The sequence below is a fragment of the Triplophysa rosa genome, linkage group LG13 (assembly GCF_024868665.1).
Source record: "Triplophysa rosa linkage group LG13, Trosa_1v2, whole genome shotgun sequence".
Classification (NCBI taxonomy): Eukaryota; Metazoa; Chordata; class Actinopteri; order Cypriniformes; family Nemacheilidae; genus Triplophysa; species Triplophysa rosa.
In genome coordinates this window covers 14,151,432-14,170,858 of record NC_079902.1, presented here as the reverse complement: position 1 = coordinate 14,170,858, position 19,427 = coordinate 14,151,432, and the positions used below count along the sequence as shown (strand labels likewise).

General features: G+C 37.7%; 3 protein-coding genes across 5 annotated transcripts; 2 read left to right on the top strand and 1 right to left on the bottom strand.

Moving 5' to 3' along the window:
- Window position 1: 1 nt before the first annotated feature.
- Window positions 2-5,972, bottom strand: neil3 (nei-like DNA glycosylase 3). 2 transcript variants are annotated; one of them, XM_057350173.1, is made up of 10 exons: window positions 5,743-5,972; window positions 5,520-5,629; window positions 3,644-3,778; window positions 3,124-3,337; window positions 2,934-3,008; window positions 1,482-1,648; window positions 1,238-1,407; window positions 738-1,134; window positions 389-548; window positions 2-177 (listed from the first exon to the last, which is right to left on the bottom strand). In XM_057350173.1, exons 1-10 carry the CDS (start codon window positions 5,845-5,847, stop codon window positions 4-6), a joined length of 1,707 nt encoding a protein of 568 aa, XP_057206156.1. In that variant the 5' UTR covers window positions 5,848-5,972; the 3' UTR covers window positions 2-3. The 2 variants fall into 2 exon arrangements, with proteins under 2 accessions (XP_057206156.1, XP_057206157.1); XM_057350174.1 differs by lacking the exon at window positions 3,644-3,778.
- Window positions 5,973-9,795: 3,823 nt separating this feature from the next.
- asb5a (ankyrin repeat and SOCS box containing 5a) lies at window positions 9,796-14,503 on the top strand. Of its 2 annotated transcripts, none has more exons than XM_057349774.1 (7): window positions 9,796-10,138; window positions 12,310-12,389; window positions 12,621-12,728; window positions 13,081-13,234; window positions 13,357-13,491; window positions 13,714-13,905; window positions 14,056-14,500. In XM_057349774.1, exons 1-7 carry the CDS (start codon window positions 9,940-9,942, stop codon window positions 14,181-14,183), a joined length of 996 nt encoding a protein of 331 aa, XP_057205757.1. In that variant the 5' UTR covers window positions 9,796-9,939; the 3' UTR covers window positions 14,184-14,500. The 2 variants fall into 2 exon arrangements, with proteins under 2 accessions (XP_057205757.1, XP_057205758.1); XM_057349775.1 differs by lacking the exon at window positions 9,796-10,138 and adding an exon at window positions 11,279-11,374 and having other exon boundaries at window positions 14,056-14,503.
- A 221-nt stretch (window positions 14,504-14,724) lies between these two features.
- spata4 (spermatogenesis associated 4) lies at window positions 14,725-17,446 on the top strand. The gene is made up of 5 exons (XM_057349906.1): window positions 14,725-14,892; window positions 15,575-15,704; window positions 15,860-15,978; window positions 16,300-16,520; window positions 16,704-17,446. The coding sequence occupies exons 1-5, from the start codon at window positions 14,792-14,794 to the stop codon at window positions 16,814-16,816; spliced, it is 684 nt and encodes a 227-aa protein (XP_057205889.1). The 5' UTR covers window positions 14,725-14,791; the 3' UTR covers window positions 16,817-17,446.
- The last annotated feature ends 1,981 nt before the right edge of the window (window positions 17,447-19,427 follow it).

Below are 19,427 nucleotides of genomic sequence, written 5' to 3'. Positions count from 1 at the left end.
GATTCAGCAGCCAGGCAGATTGAAGATGTTCTCAGCCCACTGGAAAAAGTTACATTGCTTCCCCATTTTAACTGGGCATGTGTAGAAGTTGCGCCCATTATTTGGTCCCAGTTTTAGAACGGTCTTCATAAGAGTTCGTTTTCCATGATGACACATGGGAAAATGCAGGTCTGCCCACTGTTGCAAAAATCACACTTGAAATCAGCACAAAATGGCAATTAAACTTTTACTCTAGAATTTGTTGATACATGCTTAAAAGATTCCAAATAAATGTGGGATTATACTTTTCAGTTTAACAAATAGTTGAAAACATAAAACGTATTAATACGTTTTGTACAGGTAACTAATTATCCCTGGTAATCGGAGAACCTTGAAAACTGCTTCTTACCTCAAAGAAGTTACACTGAGTCTCTCTGGGAAGGGAGCAGGTGTAAAACTGTCTGCCTTTGTTCTCTCCGTCCTTAGTGACCACCCTAAGGGCACAAGGCCGGTGATGACTTTTGCAGCAGGGGGTTTTGGAAAGGGAGGCATCATTACTCTGCGTGACCCTGTGTTTCGGCAAGATAAGAAGCCTCTTATTCCATAATCACAAGCACTATACATTTTTCCATCCAATTTAATCATGGTATTTTTTATCTGTTACACCTGAAACTCTTTATGCTTTATAGATGAATTTAAATATCACTACTTCACTAAAACATCTCATCATTGCCTAAAGGCCAATTTAACTGGCTTACCTCGCAGAGCAGGTGGGCTGCATGCTTCCTCCCAAAAGCGCTCCGTTTGTGGTTCTCATTCTCTTGTTAGGCTGACTGTGGTCTGCCGGAGATTCTCTTTTATAGCGCTCATTGCCTTTGAACGGCATCCCACTATTCCTATTACTGTGACTGTTCTGCTGCCAGTTGCCGAGCGGGCTCAGACCCCTCGCTGTCTCTGTGTTTATCTGGTTAATGGCAGGACTTAAAGTAGAGTCAGGTTTTGCACTGACGTTGGTTAGAACTAGAGTGGTGGTCCCAAATGCAGCCCTGCGATTCATCTTTACTTCCTGCAGTGGTTTACTGAAAGTGTTGCAGTGGTAGCGGATCAGGTCTCGACTCATGGGTGAATGTGTCTGCTTTGGGGGACCTTTAGATACTACGAAAAAGTTATTAAGTGGTAGTTAGATTGGGTTTGGACAACTATCTGTTCGGCTACAGTGACCTACATTTGGAAGTTTGTAGTTGCGTCTGAAACTTACCTTCCGGTCTGGGGCTCATACAAGCTTCACAGGATTTGCAGCTCGGGAGGTTGATTAGAGTACAAAGGGAACACGTCCATTCCTCTTCCTCTCTCTTTGCCACATGATCATCGATACTCGATTCACCCTGATACACCCATCCAATCAAACTGTTACGAGTCGGGAGTTTACTGTCAAGTTGGAATACAAGACAGTTTAGATCTCCATCTGTAAGCGTGTGTATGTGAGAGAGTGTGCAGCTCACCTGATGTTAACTTCACTTGGATCACCTGACTGACAGCGCTGACAGAAGTACGTCATCCTGCCATTGTCTCCCAGTCGACATACAGTGACAGTTCCGCTGCATTGGCCGCAGTGTGGACGTTTGTACACTTTGTATTGCTTGTAAAGTGGGGATCCATTCTTTCTACACTGGATGTGTGCAGGGAAAAAGTAACATGTAATGATGTAACGGAGGCTTGAGGACAAATCGCAAAACCCTTCCAGCATTTGCTAACTTTGTTTCCAAGTCTTTTTTAGAGGCGAAATGGAAAGAAAATATAATCAGTGCTTGGAAATGGGCAGTTTTCACTGGCAATTTTCTTGCTATTTTCTACAGTTCTGTTCATTTTGTTATGCACTAAAAATTGCCTCCAAATACAGCTTTTGACCTTAGACATAACATAATATAAATTAACATTAATAAAATACAGTCATCGCCAAAAGTGATGTCTGTTTTCAAAATTGAAATATTCACTTTACTCAAAGATATATTAAAAATATCATGTTTATGAAGTTTCATGTTCTACAGTTATACTTTAAGTGTAAACTAAAGCTGAGATGTGATAAGAATTTAAAGGGGTCATATGGCGCGAATACGTGTGTTTCTGTGTCTTTGGTGTGTTATAAGTTGCCCATGCATGTATTAGACACGTAAAATGGCAAAGATTAAAGTGTGGGAACAAAAGATGCATTCTATCTAAAAGCAAATGCTCACCCAGACCTGCCTGAAACGCCTCGTGTAACCACACCCCCACAAATCCATGTCAGTTCGTGGTATGAGTTGACTAAGACCGCCCCAAATGTATATGCAAGTAAGGTGGGCGTACCTGTCAGTACAATTGCTTTGGAACCTGATATTCCAGATATGGTAAGAGGCGTTACATTTCCGGCACACGCATGCAGTATTTGACCAATCACTACGCACTGGTTAACTGGCCAATCATAGCTCACCTCGCTGTTCTGAGCAATGATCTTTGTAAAAAATCTGCGCATTTCAGAGAGGCGGGGCAAAGAGGAGATACAAACATGCACAGTATGTAGAAAATACAGTGTTTTTGAACCTTAAATCGTGTATGCACATTGCATTACATATAAAACAAATGATAATATTCGTTTTAGCAGTGTCATTTGACCCCTTTAAGGAGGCTTGGCGAGAAATAACACACATGTAGAAAGGCCCAGCATGGCAGTAAAATATTACTACACAAGAGAAACAACAGATCCTAACAGATACAATTGTAGTCAATGTATGTTCTATTTCCTGCAAGCTTTTTACTATGCATTTTTTGCATATTAAAGCCTAACTAAAACCCATACTTCTTGATATGCTGTAGTTAAAAATGCTGTAGTACATTTTTAATTTTGTCTATTTTGTGTCTTACATCTCATATTTTGATACTTATTATATTTTTACTTTGAACACTAGATAAAGTACCTTATAAAACAGGAGTGTGAAATCTCGTGTCATCTTCACAAGATGATGAATCTGTTCATTTGTCAATTGATTGACCTATAAAAGCACATACGATTTTATTAGAAAATAGCATTTCAAACCAAATATGGTTGTAATACATCCAAATGACTATTTTGCATTGCTAGTCTCTGACTTGAAAAAGCAAAGGTACCTTGACAGCAGGGTTAAGACCACTGTCGAAAAGAGCTTCATTTTTAATTATGTTTCCCACACCAGGAAGGACAGCTTGATCCAAAAGCACATCACAGAGCATTCTCGCACTCTCTCTCTTTACAGCCTCCACCGCCTGAGAGAAACTAAACTTGGATGAACAGACATCTAGACCCTCCGTGGCTCTTACTTTCTGCTTACAGTCCTCTGTGAATCTAGGAAAGCAAACAGAATTACTTTTCCCAGAATGGTCAGAATCACTGAAGGCTCAATGAAAAGCTGAAAAAGAGTTTGAGCTGTCTGGATCATGCTGAGTTATGACGGTCAGAAATTTAATCCATCATGGCAAGCATTTCACAAGTGGTGAAGTCGTCTGTTTAAGAACTGCACTTAATAAATCAACCTCTCAGATGTACATTAGGATAAAGTGTTTGACTGTGACAGACCTTAATCCTTATACTTGAAATGAAATGCAAGTTATATATCACTTCTGTAATCCAGCCTATTGGAAGAAACTGTACCTGATTTCTACAGTTGTGTCAAAGAAACAGACAACATCACTGCTAAATTGAACAACCAGCGCTGGTGGTTTTCCTTTCATATCGGTTCTCTCTGAGGGATTTATCCTCAAGGAACCATTCATACCAAAGTGCAACCTAAAGCAAAACACATTGCAAATATGAGAGTCTCAAAAGTTTGAACAACTGATACTTATTCAGTCTTTTGTTATTACTCAATAAGGAGGATTTATTTTATTTTGTACAGATAATCTAGACAGATTTTGATTTGTATACCAATCCAAGCTATAGCTAGTGAATAAGATTAACCACATTATAAAAAAAGAGTAATATCTACATAAAGTAATACATGAACAAAGTCAATTCACTGTTTTTAAACATTGTAATAATTTCTAAAACTTTTGCAAGTCAAATCTCTGAATTGTATAGAGGATTTGCATGAGAATTCAGTTATGCAACGGAAAAACATCATATCAAGACACATCTTTAGTGTTGTAAATTATTTACTTTTCATTGATTATATATGTGACCCTGGATCACAAAACCAGTCTTAAGTAGCACGGGAACATTTTTAGTAAAAGACAAAAATACATTGTGTGGGTCAAGATTATCGATTTTTCTTTTATGCCAAAAATCATTAGGATATTAAGTAAAGATCTTGTTCCATGAAGATATTTTGTAAATTTCCTACCTTAAATATATAAAAACGTTATTTTTGTGAGTGGATGGTCTGCCACAGTGCCCCTGATGAACAACTTCAAAGGCAATTTTCTCAATATTTTGATTTTTCTGCACCCTCAGATTCCTAAATTTTAAACGGTTGTATCTCAGCCAGATATTGTCCTATTCTAACAACTCATATATCTATAGAAAGTTGATTTATTCAGCTTTCGGATTATGTAAAAATCTCAATTTCGAAAAATTGACCCATAAGACTGGTTTTGTTGTCCAGGGTCACATATGTGACAATATCTGGCTGAGATACAACCGTTTAAAACTGAGGAATCTGAGAGCGCAAAAAAATCAAAATATTGAGAAAATTGCCTTTGAAGTTGTTAATCAGGGGCACTGTGGCAGACCATCCACTCACAAAAATAAAGTTTTTATATATTTAAGGAAGGAAATTTACAAAATATCTTCATGGAACATGATCTTTACTTAATATCCTAATGATTTTTGGCATAAAAGAAAAATCGATAATTTTGACCCACACAATGTATTTTTGTCTTTTACAAAAAATGTTCCCGTGCTACTTAAGACTGGTTTTGTGATCCAGGGTCACATATTAAGTCATCGTTTACATCAGTGGTTCTCAACTCTGGCCCGCGAGATCCATTTTCCTGCCGAGTTTAGACCCAACTCTGATATAAAACACCTTAAGAGGCTAATCAGTGACTTCAGGAACAGACCCGTTCAATTTAATGCTGGGCTGCGCAGATTGTTTGCAATATCGCATTAAAGTACCGCGAGAGCGATTCAAATGCGTACCGAGCAATCTGCACTTGAATCGATACCGCGGTACTTAAATGTCATAAGCTGATAGATTTGCGCAGAGTCGCATTAAATTGAACGCATCTATTCCTAAAGACGCTAAATAGCTTGTTCATGTGTTTTATATCAGAGTTGGGACTAAACTCGGCAGGAAAATGGATCTCGCGGGCCAGAGTTGAACCACTGGTTTACATCATTCTTTACTTGCAGTTGCCTTCCTCAAAGACTTTCCATACTGTTCTTGTAAAGCAAAAGCTTGTCTATCTTTAATATACGTTTCATATATCAAGCAGAGCTCTTTGTTTGTCAGTTCGATCCGTTTTCGTGTAGACATATGTTTACAGCAGAGAGTCAAATGCAGACTTTAAATCTTGCGTTTTCTACTCACCTTAGAGCTCTACAGCCAAAATACATGAACATCTCTTTGCCCAATGTCTCCACTCCTGTGAACGCGCAGCCCAAAATGCTCTGAAAACAACTCGAGCTGCTGTCAGCTGACTAAACATAGATAAACATTTATGATACAGAAGACATTATAGCACATTGATTTCCACCCGCTTTATATAACAGAACTGCTATCGCATCAGCTCGAATTGTCAAAAGTTACTCACTGGTGTATTTGTTTCATTTCTGCGTATGTCTACAACTTTCTGTCCCTTTTGAACTTTTGCACGAATCTTCTCTCCATTTAAAGTGCAACCCGGACCCTCGACCATGACGATTTATATTTAAAAGTCTCTGAACAAATTATAAAATCGGATCAAATAGCTAAGTTTATCTGTGACGGTATGTTTTCGCGCGATAAGGTGATACAAGAAACCCGCCACTAATTTAGACATGCGCGTGCTTCTTCTTTTTTGTTATATAGCGGGTGGCATCCAACGTTAAGGTGCATTACCGCCACCTACTATACTGGAGTGTGGACCAAAGTATATGGAAGCCCAATCCTGCCAAAATTAAAAATAAATAATTACAAAAATAAATCCATGAAGAAATGTAAAAAAGCGAAAATAAATACAGAAATTAATTTTCTAAAAATACCAAAAAATTAATAAATAATTGATATTTAAACGTATATTATTTATTTATTTAAACATTTATTTATTTATTTTGTACATTTTTGTATTTATTTTATGCATTTATGCTAATATATATGTGTTTCCACATTTTTACATTTTCACATTTATTTATTTTCACATTTATTTATTTATATATTTCATATGGTAATGAGGGGGCGTGTCTTGCTTCAGACGTGGCAGTCGAGCACAGAGTGCTGCTGTAGGCTACAGGCAAACTCTAAGGCCATTGTAACATCTTGTGCTTTGACAAAATTACATGTTCATAATTTTAAATGAATCCTGAATTATAAACTTACATTTTTACACAATTGCCTGTTCATTCATGTTGAGGCACAATAGCAACAAACAACAGACATTATATTAAATCACTTAAAGCATGATGTTGTTGTTGGTGCTGGTAGTCCAGTGAACTGTATGCCAACACGTTGTTCAGAAGCACTTTGGACCCTCTCTCTGTTCCCGTTTCTCTCATCCCATAATTTCCCATCTCTCTCTCAACTGTTCCTGGATGGGCCAGCATCCTGCAGCGTTTATTTCCAACCCTAATCAAACACACCTGGCCAAGCTAATAATTCAGGATTCATTTAAAATGATGAAAAGGTGCTTGACTAACCCTGCTATAGCTTATACCATAGTATTTACTAAAGTAAAGTAAAATTCCCAGATACTACAGTGTTCCCTTATGAAATTAAACTTTCAATTAAAACAAATAAAATGGCCACTATAGTTAAACCATTGTGACCACAATTTAACCATGGTGTTGCTACAGTATAACCAGAGTTAACCATGGTATTTGTAGTGGAACGATGGTACAAATCTGCCAAAAAACATGGTTTCTTTCTACACTTACAATATGATAAAATCATGGTTGATTTCCTTAAGGGCTTTTAAATCCTACTATAGTGCACTACAGTATATATTACTATATTATACCACGGGGCTGTTGAATGCTTCATTCTGATTGGCTGACGAACGTTCGACGGGTGTGCATTATTTTTCAGTTAAACGCACACCTATGAAGGTGTTCCAGGTCTGCTGACCGCATTACAGTTCCATATCACTTCGCCAAGTTTAGCCTACTGTCCGCCAGTGAATATGTATCTAACAACAGACAAAGTGACAGGCAAATTCCATTGTCTGAGAAGAAATAACTATTAATATTTATGGACAGCATGAACATTTGAACAACAATGGCGAGAGCACTGTACAGGACTGTTCAGATGAAAAACTAAAGCATATATCAAAGGTAACGGCAAACTACATGACACAATCAGCGGGTTAAAGATAAAACACGAAGCACAAAAATAACAACAACAACAACATGTTAAATTCGTCTGTGGAATGGGTAAACGGGACTTAAAACACACAGCAGGAAGCTTTCTATGCCACTGCGAGAACCGCAGCTGGCGCAGAAACCTCCGTGTCACTTTTTTCTCTTAATACTTTTCTTATACGACAGGGGTGTTAAATACGACGAAAACAAATCAAATATAGATACTTGTCTTTTCACTCTCAGTGAAGCAAACGCGTGTGCACGTGCACTGTCTGTCTTCCTCTCGCTCTTGGAAAACTGCATATGCAGCTCAAGCAACGCCTTCAGATGAGATGCGTAAGAAATTAGTCCTACCAGCAAGAGCATTCCGGGACAAATACCATACAAATGTCTTGAGATAAAACATCGTAACAACGTCTTGTGGTATCGGAACAACGTCTTGTGGTGTTGTGACCGTGGTATAAGCGGAATAATTGACTCCGGTCCGTTCAATTATCGAAAGTTAATGCACACCCGAGGTGTAACGGCCACTCCGCTTCGCGTCGTGGCCGCATTACCACCTCGGGGTGTGCATTAACTTTCGATAATTGAACGGCCCGTCGTCAATTATTCCTTACATATAGTATGTTGCAGTTTACTATAGTAAATGCTGTAATATACTATATTATTGTTTCATGTGGTCACACTCATCTCTTGCATGTCATTTTGTCAAAGCAAAAGATGTTACTATGACCTAAAAGTTTGTCTGTGGCCTAGAGCAGCACTCTGTGCTCGACTGCCATGTCTGAAGCAAGACACGCCCCCTCATTACCATATGGACACAGAAATGTAGAAATAAATAAATGTAGAAGTTAATAAATATGAAAATAAATAAATGTGAAAATTTAAAAATGTGGAAATACATATATATTAACATAAATGCATAAAAGAAATACAAAAATGTACAAATAAATAAATGTTTAAATAAATAAATAATATATTTTTAAATGTCAATTTTTCATTCATTTTTATTTGCATTTATTTGTTTATTTTCGCTTTTTTACATTTCTTCACAGATTTATTTTTGTATTTATTTATTTTTAATTTTGGCAGGATTGGGCTTCCATAAAAGTATACTAAATAGAACCTGGCGCATGCTTGAACGGAAGCTTGGCTTTTTGTATGTCAGTCCAGAGCCATTGAGAGAGAGAGTTGTGTCAACTCCGTCAACTCCAATGAAACAGTTTTTTTTCAGCAATACGCCTTTCTCACAAAAATCGGAAACTACGTCACAGCAGGGTAAAGCAACTTCCCCTACAGATTAAATCCCATTGTAATAGAATGCGCTTCTGTCATTTAAAGCTACTTACGTTTATCTGTACTGTCTTTTTTGCTACTTTAATCTTATATTAAACATGAAAATTAATATTTGTGTGTTTACCTGTTTTGTGAACTCAGACTGCTAATTCATTTAAGTGTTTTGAGTTTATACACGTCGCATGTTATTTAAATGTGATCGCGTCACTGTATTAAAAGAAATTACTTAAACTGGTACAGTAACGAGTGTAACTCGTTAACGTTTGTTTGTAAAGATATCATAAACTGCTAAGGTAAGGTTTATTTTTTATTGTAATTCAAATATGATTCTTTGTTCATTTATAATACCAAAGGTAAAATGTCAAAACTTTTGTGAAATTGTGAAAACGTAATAAATGTAGAACTTAAAATTAACCAAGGTTAAGAAATACAAAGTATTACATTGCACTGTAACTAATATTTATAAATTAGTAAGTAAATAAATAATTAGTAATTCATAAATAAGTAATAAGACCTTATTATAAAATGGTTACCATAAACAGCTGTATTGTCCTTCTCCAATCTTTTAATGGGTCGCTTTCAATACGGCACAGAAGTTTTTAATGTTCCTGAATAGTCATGGTCTTCTGTTTCAGTAACACAGAGCAGACATAACAAAACACATACATAATGCGTGGCAATGATCCAATGGACCCGCAAGTAAAACGTCAGATATAATAATAACGTATAATAATAAGAATTTTATAGCGTATGTATATAATACATATATATACATATGTAATAACGTAAAACGTTAACAGGGATACACCCCGACTATTTTGATGATTACTTGGGGCTCTACGTGGCTGCTGACATGGCTTATTGGTTAAGTCCACCCCTTCTTTTTGGGGGCCCCTGGTAGCTCGGGGCCCCAGGCGATTGCCTACCTTTGCCTAATGGTAAGTCCGCCCCTGCTTCCATCCTCATTCAACGTGTGAAAATCCAGCCTACTTGTGGTGTAAGGTCCTTACAATCACAGGTCTCCGGGCTACTTGGATAAAATCCTGCCTCAAATCTCATTTGAGCTGCAGTATAGGCCCGAGTGTATAGGGGGTGCTGTTGGGGTGGCATACACAATCTGTGTGTATATCCTGCCCAAAACCTTTCAAACACAGCCAGCCATGACAGAGACCACTGAGGAATACAGACCATTTGCAGCACTGCTGCCCAATGTTTACCTCACCATCCTGGCCCTCTTCTGCTTCAAACTATTTGTCAGAATTACCCTTAACTTACTCACGCACTTCTACATCATCAAAGGCAACCGCAGGGAGGCTGCCCGAATTTCAGCTGACTTCTATGGTAACGGTCAAGGTTATGGTAAGTACACATCCAGAAGTGTGGGTTTCATTTTTTATCCAATTTGTATATGTTGGCCTGTTTGCATTGATATGTTTTGGTGGATAAGCAACAATATCATTAATGGTTTAATGGCACTCCGTGATTTGATTTATACAGTATATATAGCAGCTGTCACAGCATGTGATAAGGACCTGCCAGTTGTGTTATTTCCACAGCAGGGAGTAGTTCACTTGTGATTTGTATAAATGTCAAACACCCATTCGAATGGCATCATCTCTGTATTCCAAGGCATGTTGTTAGGATTTATTTGTATTTGTATGCTTTGTATCATGACAGGGTACCCTGACCATGTAATCATGTGACATTTCACTAAGCATTTTACGGCTCATGGCTGCCAGGCTGCTGTTTACAGTGTATAAATAGAATTAAGGTCAGGGCATCTGATTCCAGCACTCCCCCCATGCACACTTTGATTACACAAAAAAACCCCAGTCATCTTTGGTCTAGCAAAAGTCTGTACAGCCAGATGGTTGTCTGCAGGATTCTGAGCAGGTCGTATAAACAGCAGAGAGGGCTTTTGGTATAAACAAGTTTTTTTCAGAGAGCATCTCAAAAAACGGTTTCTCTGAGTTTAAGATCAGGGACCAGGGAACAGAGTCAAGGGATAGTCACAGGGGATTGCCATAGTCTGGCATTTACCAAGCAACTTAAGTAGGGCAACGCAGATGAAAAGAGCAGACAGTTTCAGTAATTTTTTTTATTTTATTTTTTTAAGAGAATGATATAAGGGGAAAACATTTTCCTGAAGGGACGCAAGCTCTGTCAAAAGTGGAAGTCTTGCTGAGCTGGTTAACCAGCCAAGGTTGGTGCTTTGATATGTTTCGTGTGTACGTGGGCCGATTTACAATATCCTGAATGCAGAAGTGAGCTGTGTTCTTGAATTAATGGTTCTTGAATGTGAAACCAAAGAAGGGAACTAAAAGAATGATGTGTGAAGCAGTCACAACAGAGGTTTTTTTATCTTATGGATGTTGAGAAGATGGTTGTGTCAAACATTAAGCATATTGGCAATGAGTAGAGGGTTTTAGCTTAGTTGCAGAGATATATGGATCTCATAAAGTACAGTAAGTTTGAGGTTTAGTTTTATGCTCTCTGTCAGCAGCCTATACATTACTGTAGTTGAGTGAGAGATGAAGGGAGGTGACGATGATGACGTGTGGAATGCATCAGCAGTTATACTGGATATTGACTCAGGTGTGTACACTATCATTTACTGTGATGATTTTTTTTAAATGGGGCTATAAATACAGTGGGGTCCACAGTCTAAGATCACATTGAAAGTCTTGGATTTAAAATCTTATTCAAATCGGATATAAATTGAAAGTTTTAATGCTCTTATATTTTCAAAACAAGGAAAGGTTGACAAAATGCGTTTGAAATATTTAGAATTCTGCACTTTTTACTATTCAAATGTAAACAATTTATATGTATTTATATATTATCATGGATAGCATGGGATAACATGAATAGTCCAGTTAGTAATCTGTTTGGGGGTTTCCCATACGAGGCTTAGATTAAGTTAGTTATTTGAGTTACATTTATATAGTTTACGAACATGCCTTACAAAAACAACACAAAATGACACTAAATATATTATAAGTTATGTCAGTTTCAAGGCATTTTCGGCCAGCTCAAACATGCATTTTAGTCTGGGACCAGGCTCACAAGAACAGTTCACCCAAAAATAAAAAATGTTGTCTAAATTTAATCACCAATAAGTTCCAAATCTTTGTACATTTCGTTGTTCTGACACAGAGAACACAGAGAAAGATATATGGAAGAATGCTTGTAACCACATAGTTCTTGGCCAGCACTGACTAGGCCACCATAGTAGGAAGAATTGCTTTATAAATTTGTTTGTTCTGCAAAACACAAAAGAAGATATTTTGAAGAATGTAGGAAAGCAAACAGTTTTGGGCACTTTTGACTACCACTGTAATTTTTCTATCTATGGTAGTCAATGGTGGTCAACGAAAATTTTTTTTTTTTTATAATGCAAAATAAAAGCATTTTCAATGTCAGACTTTTACATCCAAGTGTTTACATCCATTTTTAGGATGGTGCTCTTGTTTCAAACGGCATAAATATCGAATTCCTCTTTAGCAAATCACTTTTTCACTTTTCTTTAGGATCATGGGCTGATCGCTCGCCTCTTCACGATGCTGCCAGCCAAGGACGACTGCTGGCCCTCAAGACCCTGATTGCTCAAGTAATATGCCTGTTTAAATCAAATGTGATTGCTGTGCAAGACGATGAATATGTCATGTTATTATAATAGTCACATGCACTCTACTGGATTAAAAATGTAATACACATTAGGTGCATTACAAGAACTGCAATCCATCATTCACAGTAGTAAAAGGGCACTACTGCCACCATCTGGAATTAAACAGTCCTGCACATTGTAATGCAATACTCATTTCTTTTAATCTGTCCTCAGGGTCACAGTGTGAATGTGCTGACAATAGACCACATTAGCCCTCTTCATGAGGCCTGCATAGGGAGCCACGTTGCCTGTGCCAGAGCCCTGATAGATGCCGGAGCCAACGTTAGTCTCTGCAGGGCTGATTGGTAACATTTTCATTTGACAGGATTCGAGTAGCATTGGATAATGCTTGTTTTACTGAGATTAGTGTGATTGAATACAGTAAAGAATACTGTATGTACTTTATGCAGTACTTTGCTATGTTACATCTGAATTTATAGTTATAAAATTAAATATTAATTATTATTTAAATATATTTAATTAACATTGTATTCAATCTTAAGTAGGTTAAATAAAACAATAGCCTTAACACCAAAACACCAGATAAAAGAGAATTAGGTATAAATATATTTTCAGTTAATGTGTTCGTAATGTCTTCTCATGCTGTTTCTGTTATTTATGTCTGTTTGCTCAGGTTAATGTGACAACGATTGATGGTGTGACTCCATTGTTTAATGCCTGTTCAGCTGGCAGTCTGCCATGTCTAGAGCTTCTCTTGCAGAGCGATGCTAGACCACAGGCCCTGGCTATATGCCAGCCTTCACCCATCCATGAGACGGTCGGCAGAGGTGGGTACAGGACTGGCTCTGGGGGACCAGGGCCCCACACAACCAATATCATATCTATCACTTGCTGACAGACACTTGACTTATTTCTAATGATGTTCATGTTTTGTGGTGTCATGCAAAAGGCCACATCAAGTGTGTGGAGGCGCTGGTCGCGTGGGGTGTGGATGTAGATTATGAAATTCCTCACATGGGCACCCCTCTCTACAGCGCTTGTCGATGTATGGAGTTCTTATGTGCCCGCAAGCTGCTTTATGGAGGTATACATGTCCCAAAATTCACACAACTAGCATGTTGAGAAACAGTCATACGGTATCATAGCCAGAGCACTAAAACATTTAATTAATGTGAGTCCTGCAACTATAGTAGGCTTTTATATTTTTCGCCTAGATTTTTTAAGTTTTATATCAGGTTCACACTTAAAGTGTGAATACGCTACAGTATATTATTATGATACTACATTTGTCATAATCACACCATAGGTGCAAATGTGCAAAGAGGCACAAATATGGAGACTCCTCTTCATGCAGCTGCCCAGAAAGACTGTGTAAGCATAGTGAAGCTCCTGCTGGAATACGGGGCAGATATAAATGCACGTAACCTGGAGTATAAACGGCCCGTAGAGGTTGCACCTCCAGGGAGTTTAACAGAGGGCTTCCTGTTGATTTATGAAGGTAAGTTTTATGTACTTGTGAAGATATTTTGGTAAACTTTCTATCACTGGTTCGGTTTGGTAGAATGTATTTTAATCACTTTAATTTCATAACGTATAAACGTTACACATTTTTCTGCATTAGATTTGATCTTTTTTGTTCCTTCTACAGCTACTCCCCGTTCTTTGCATCAGCTGTCTCGTCAGCAAATCAGGGAGAGTTTGGGGCGTTCCCGACTTCATTTTATACCACATTTGCCCCTCCCTAAAGCAATGAAGGACTTTCTACAATATAAATAATGTCATTGCCCCTACTGGCTGTCTATGTTTTAATGTCTGGTTTGACTTAAATATAATATATATAATCAATATCTTTTTTCTGGGGCCTGGTTTGTTAATAATATGTTTCTTGATACCTTAGGTCGGAATGAAGAGGCATGTTAAATTTAGTATAGCCTATAACTAAACATCATACAATAAACTTGTAACTTGTACCGCTTGATCAGTCATTCATTCTGAAGCTATAGTGTAGATCTCATAGGCTATTTATTTGAACAGCAAAGAATATAATCTATAACACTTAATTATAACAAATCACATTTTACACAAAGGTAAGCAAGTTTTGATATATCTTGTTTTAATCTGTGAAAACAAACAGAAAAACTATCTTTTGTAGTCATACGTGCCTTTATGTAATTATTTTATTACACAAAGACAGCAGTGCTGAGAGTTGCCAAGAGAAAAGAAGCAGTGAGGCTGGGAAGGTGTACTACACCGAGTGACCAGCGGGTGGCAGCACCTCAACTCCACCCGTGTTCATGTTCCCACGCAACAGTAAACAATGAGGTGTAAGATGTTTTGTCCTCTCAACGAACAAATAGCGTTTCTGTGGTAAATATCACCTAGAAATGGCCTATTCACAGTCGCCCAAGAAGGCTGGTCTACCACGAGAGGTTCTAAAATGGCTGCAAAGTCTTGATTTATCGTTTTCTCCTAAAAACGCGCGCAGGTGAGTCGGTTAAGAAGATAACGGCGGCTTTGTTTTGAAACCATAAAAGCAGTGGATCTTAATACATTTACACTTCTATGTAATTAAATTATACTTAATTTGTAAAGTGCAGTAGCCTAATATACCGGAAGAGTCCAAGTTGTTGTATAAAGTTTGCAATTCAATCCACATCCATTTAAAATAGAATGAAATGTATTGACATAAAAATATTTAATACCTCTATTGGTGAACAAGATCACACGTTTTTTGTCAATGATGAAGTTGTGAGGAACGTGGTTAAAAGGATAGTTCACCAAAAAATGAAAGTTCTGTCATGAATTAGTCACACTGTAGTTGTTCCCAACCTGTATATATTTCTTTGTTCGGTTGAACATAAAGAAAGATATTTAGAAGAATGTTAGCAACTGATAGTTCTGGGGCAGCATTGACTACCAGGAAAAATTCAAATGCCTTTCCTAAATTCCTTGTGTTCAACAGAACAAAAAACAACAATAAATTTCATCTACTATTGTAGTCAATCTCAGAACTGTCAGTTGCTAACATTCTTCCAAATAACTTTCTTTGTGTTCAACTGAGCAAAGACATTGATTGGGTGAGTAAATCATGACAGAACTTTCATTTTGGGGTTAAATGTTCCTTCAACAAACACTAACCATTCTTTGCTTATGTCACAAACTCAAAGAGACTTTTCCAATGGATACCTAGTGGCAGAAATATTTTCTTGGTACTTCCCAAAGGACTTTCACATGCACTCGTATGACAATGGAGCATCACTGGCCACCAAGCAATCAAACTGGTCCCAGATTGACAAAGTGAGTCAGATACTCAGCAAAAAATGACCAAATTACATGAAAAATAAATGTGAATAGTATCTTTGTAGTTCATTTTGATATGTTTATGATTAGGCCAAGATTTGTCACAGGTATAATAAAGAACCACTTTCTGTAATAAGATATTTGCTTTTAAGTTTTTTGTGAAGCATTGCATTGGTCTGTCGAAAGAAGTCATAGACGGCACAATCCACTGCAAACCTGGTGCTGCAGAGCTCCTTGTCCAGGACATTTACTGCATCCTGACCAACAGAAGGTATAGCATATAGTGCATGCATGCATGCATGCCTTAAACAGCTGAGCAAATACAAATCATACATTGAGTTCTCTGGAAAACAGTTTTAGGCTGTATAAACATTTTCTGTGTATGTCCAAGCACATAAAAAGTAATTGCTTCATTCATAGTTGAATGGGGACTGCAACGCATGCCCTGCATCCTAGTTTGCATTCTGTCCTAAATACTATGCAAGATTGGAAATAATGCCATGTAAAAAACATGGTCCAAAAATGCAGATGGTATATGATTTCCAGTAAGGTTAAGCTCACCTGTTCTCTGTTTGTTTTATGTTTCGTGTAGGATCCAAACCATCCAGAGGGTGGAGCAAGAATTCACAGATAAGGCCTATCAGGAACAGTTGCCTATGGTGGCTCGAGCCACGGCTTCAGTCGCCATAAAAAACAACCTGTGTCTCAGTGAGGTTATAGCTGAACCAAACATCATGGCCAACCAACGTAAAGCCCTGACCATCATACACAGACACATAGAACAGAGAAAAGAGGAGAGAAACCAAGACCCAAGTGAGTCATTGCTCACCATTACATCATACGTTGAATCCTTGAGATATTTGTGTCATGTGAAAGAACGTATTGCTGTAGAGTTTAAGCTACATTTTGGATGGATAGATGTATTGCACTGCATATATTACAATTGTATATAATAAAAGGTAAGCCTGACATATTTTTTCTTTGGCTTTTTGATAGATCGATTCAATGTTAAACCCACTCTTGGAGAACAGGCGGTCAGATTGGCTCCACTTTTAGCTCACCAGAGCGAGCCAGAACTTCAGATAAACTCCAGTCATGTGGCTTGTTAAGTGCCTGGGCCTAACGTGTAAGCCAACATACCTCATTTATCAAACATATTTATCTTGGTTTAGTCACAAATGTAAACTATTGTTAACATAACTTCAATTTCATTGTTATTGAACAAATTAAGTGATTATGATGAGGACGGGAGACTCTTGCAAAAAGATGTCTATCAAAGATCTTTAGCTAAGTACTATGATCTGTTTAAAACAAAAGGTTGTGTTCTACAAGAGGTTTATGTCACAATACAAGGTTCTAGAAATCAGCATTCATTCTTGAAATAAACTAACATGTCTATGCAACATATAAATCAATGTACAGCCATTTCTATTTTTTCTACATAATATATACTTTCTAAAGCTAAAAAAACAATGTATACCAAGGTTAAAAGCATTGTAATTCAGATTGAATTTACTGCATGACTCTCATGATTTTTATGATATATTTTTGACCCTTTTGATAGTTCAGGTCGCCAATCTATACACATAAAAAACTGCGTAGTGTACATTCTCCGAAATACTACGATTTGTATTCAGCAAAAACACATAGATTTGGAACACCATCCCAACACAAATTTTCATCTAACTGTAGCACATACAAATGCTTGTTTAATTGGTCTCTTTGGAAATGCAATAAAAACGTCTGTAACCATAAGTCCAGCATTTATCAGTTAAACCCAGCAGCTCCATGGCCTATCGTTGTCTCTGTATTAACATGCCTTGTGTCTTGTTTAAAACGATGCAAACCATGTCTTCTTTCTACTTCACCCGAGGCCCACTACAAATTAGACTTCCATTTAGCAAGCTCACAGCGAGACAGGCAGGTTTTAGGCAAGCTGCCCGAGTCCCCGTTTACCCCCTTTACCCTCTCTTTACCCTGTTTCTCTCTCCCATACCCACACACACACTGTCACACAGTTTCTTTCAATTTCCATCACAGACACTCACATGGCCACTGCCACTGTCAATACATAAAGCGTCTTTCTGTTGTTACCATGCATCTCAGACTCAATTCATTGCATAAGGTTGCCATGGATATCTGAAGCAAGCATACTGCTTTTCATGAATGTGCCTTTTCATGAACTTTTTAGACCTCCTAGTCTCTCTCACGCTCTCTCTTTCTTTCTCACCCTCCTTCCTATGAAATGTTCATGTTGTTTTATGTTCGAAACAGATATTTAAAAAAAAAATGAAAATAGGCTTTTGTGGAATAAAGTTCATGAGGCGTGAGCCTTAGAAGTTTAACCTCATTGCTAAAATCACTGTGCTTAGTTATTAATTCATATTAAGTTTTTAAGATCAACAGTAAAACAAGAAACAAGTCGGAACTGCAGTTTCAAAGACGCATTATTTTTATTTCATTTATTTGTTTATATTTAAGGAGGCTTATGTAAATAATAAAATCTTGGCCGCTAGGTGACAGATATCCGTGTAAGCTTGTAAATATTTGTGTAATCCTTGTAAATATCCATAAAACGCTGTGGTGTTTGATTTGATTCATTCTGTGCTCGACGAGAGCACGTATGTGTGCATGCGTTGCCTCTTGGTAACATCTAAAGACGGTTTCCATGGTAACAAGGCATCTAGCGCTACAATCGAGTGGGACACGGTAGCGTTCACTGCAAGAATCTGAAAATACACGCACCCGAACACATTTCGTGCGATGCATCCCACTGCCAACTAACTGCATGTAGACGGCTAGATGCCCTTGTAGAGGCCGCGAAGCCATCTGTTGTGTATTTTTTCATCTGGGCCTGCAGCGCAAAACAGGAGGATGCGTGTATGTGAGAGTTGGAGGAGGAGGGCTGTTCTGACTCGCGTGTTTATTCCAAACAGAAACATGATTAGCCAGAAGGGGGTTCGGGTGTTAAAGTATCGCTCATTAACTTTGGACTCCCCCCTCCAAAACCCACCCCGTACATACTGCCTAGTGTATGCATCACACTTTAACACATGCACATACGAACAGCACGCACACTTGGCGACAGGTGCTAATGTCTCTCTCCCGCCACTTCCCAGAAAAGCAGCATCATCGGGGACCGGGGTGTGGCTGTTTACGTGCCTGTGGATAGACTCGCTGACATGTGACAATCACAGTGAAAGGCAGTTTTCTGTAAATGTAATGTAATGTTTTTCAGATGTCAGATTCGTAATATGATCATACGGTTCTTTGAATATTATAATGCTTCTTTTACAGTACATGACTGCTAGTTTGCTTAGTGGTTTATAAATAAATAAATAACTATACCTGTTGATGTAATTTAATGATACCAAATGAGATTTGGTACATTTTAAAAATGTACTTAAAATTCTCTGAAAATGTGTTAGGAATTAATATAGTTATCTGTTGATAAGATGATTGATTTGTAAAAGGAAAAACTAAGATATTTGTTTTTTGGCTAAATCGATGTGGTTCGGCCTGGTCAAATCATGTGCAAACATGTTCATACTTGATATTTCTGGTGGATATTTAATCTGTATATTATTAGTTTTCACTGTGCAAATAAGTAATAATGAGAGTGTGCACACAGAATGCTTTCATAATCCTCTTATAACAAGTTTTACTGTATAAGTGTCAATTGTTAGTCTACATTTGGTCATTTATGCCTGCGCTCTGAAA

Excerpts from the sequence above, each read along its gene's own strand:
- neil3 (XM_057350173.1), bottom strand. The coding sequence starts at position 5,847 with ATGGTCGAGGGTCCGGGTTGCACTTTAAATGGAGAGAAGATTCGTGCA. Across the intron at positions 3,009-3,123 it reads GTCTTAACCCTGCTGTCAAG|GTCAATCAATTGACAAATGA; the intron begins GTACCTTTGCTT and ends GTGCTTTTATAG. Across the intron at positions 1,135-1,237 it reads TATGAGCCCCAGACCGGAAG|TATCTAAAGGTCCCCCAAAG; the intron begins GTAAGTTTCAGA and ends ACTTTTTCGTAG.
- asb5a (XM_057349774.1), top strand. The coding sequence starts at position 9,940 with ATGACAGAGACCACTGAGGAATACAGACCATTTGCAGCACTGCTGCCC. Across the intron at positions 12,390-12,620 it reads TCAAGACCCTGATTGCTCAA|GGTCACAGTGTGAATGTGCT; the intron begins GTAATATGCCTG and ends ATCTGTCCTCAG. Across the intron at positions 13,492-13,713 it reads CCGCAAGCTGCTTTATGGAG|GTGCAAATGTGCAAAGAGGC; the intron begins GTATACATGTCC and ends ATCACACCATAG.
- spata4 (XM_057349906.1), top strand. The coding sequence starts at position 14,792 with ATGGCCTATTCACAGTCGCCCAAGAAGGCTGGTCTACCACGAGAGGTT. Across the intron at positions 14,893-15,574 it reads TCTCCTAAAAACGCGCGCAG|AGACTTTTCCAATGGATACC; the intron begins GTGAGTCGGTTA and ends ACAAACTCAAAG. Across the intron at positions 16,521-16,703 it reads GGAGAGAAACCAAGACCCAA|ATCGATTCAATGTTAAACCC; the intron begins GTGAGTCATTGC and ends GCTTTTTGATAG.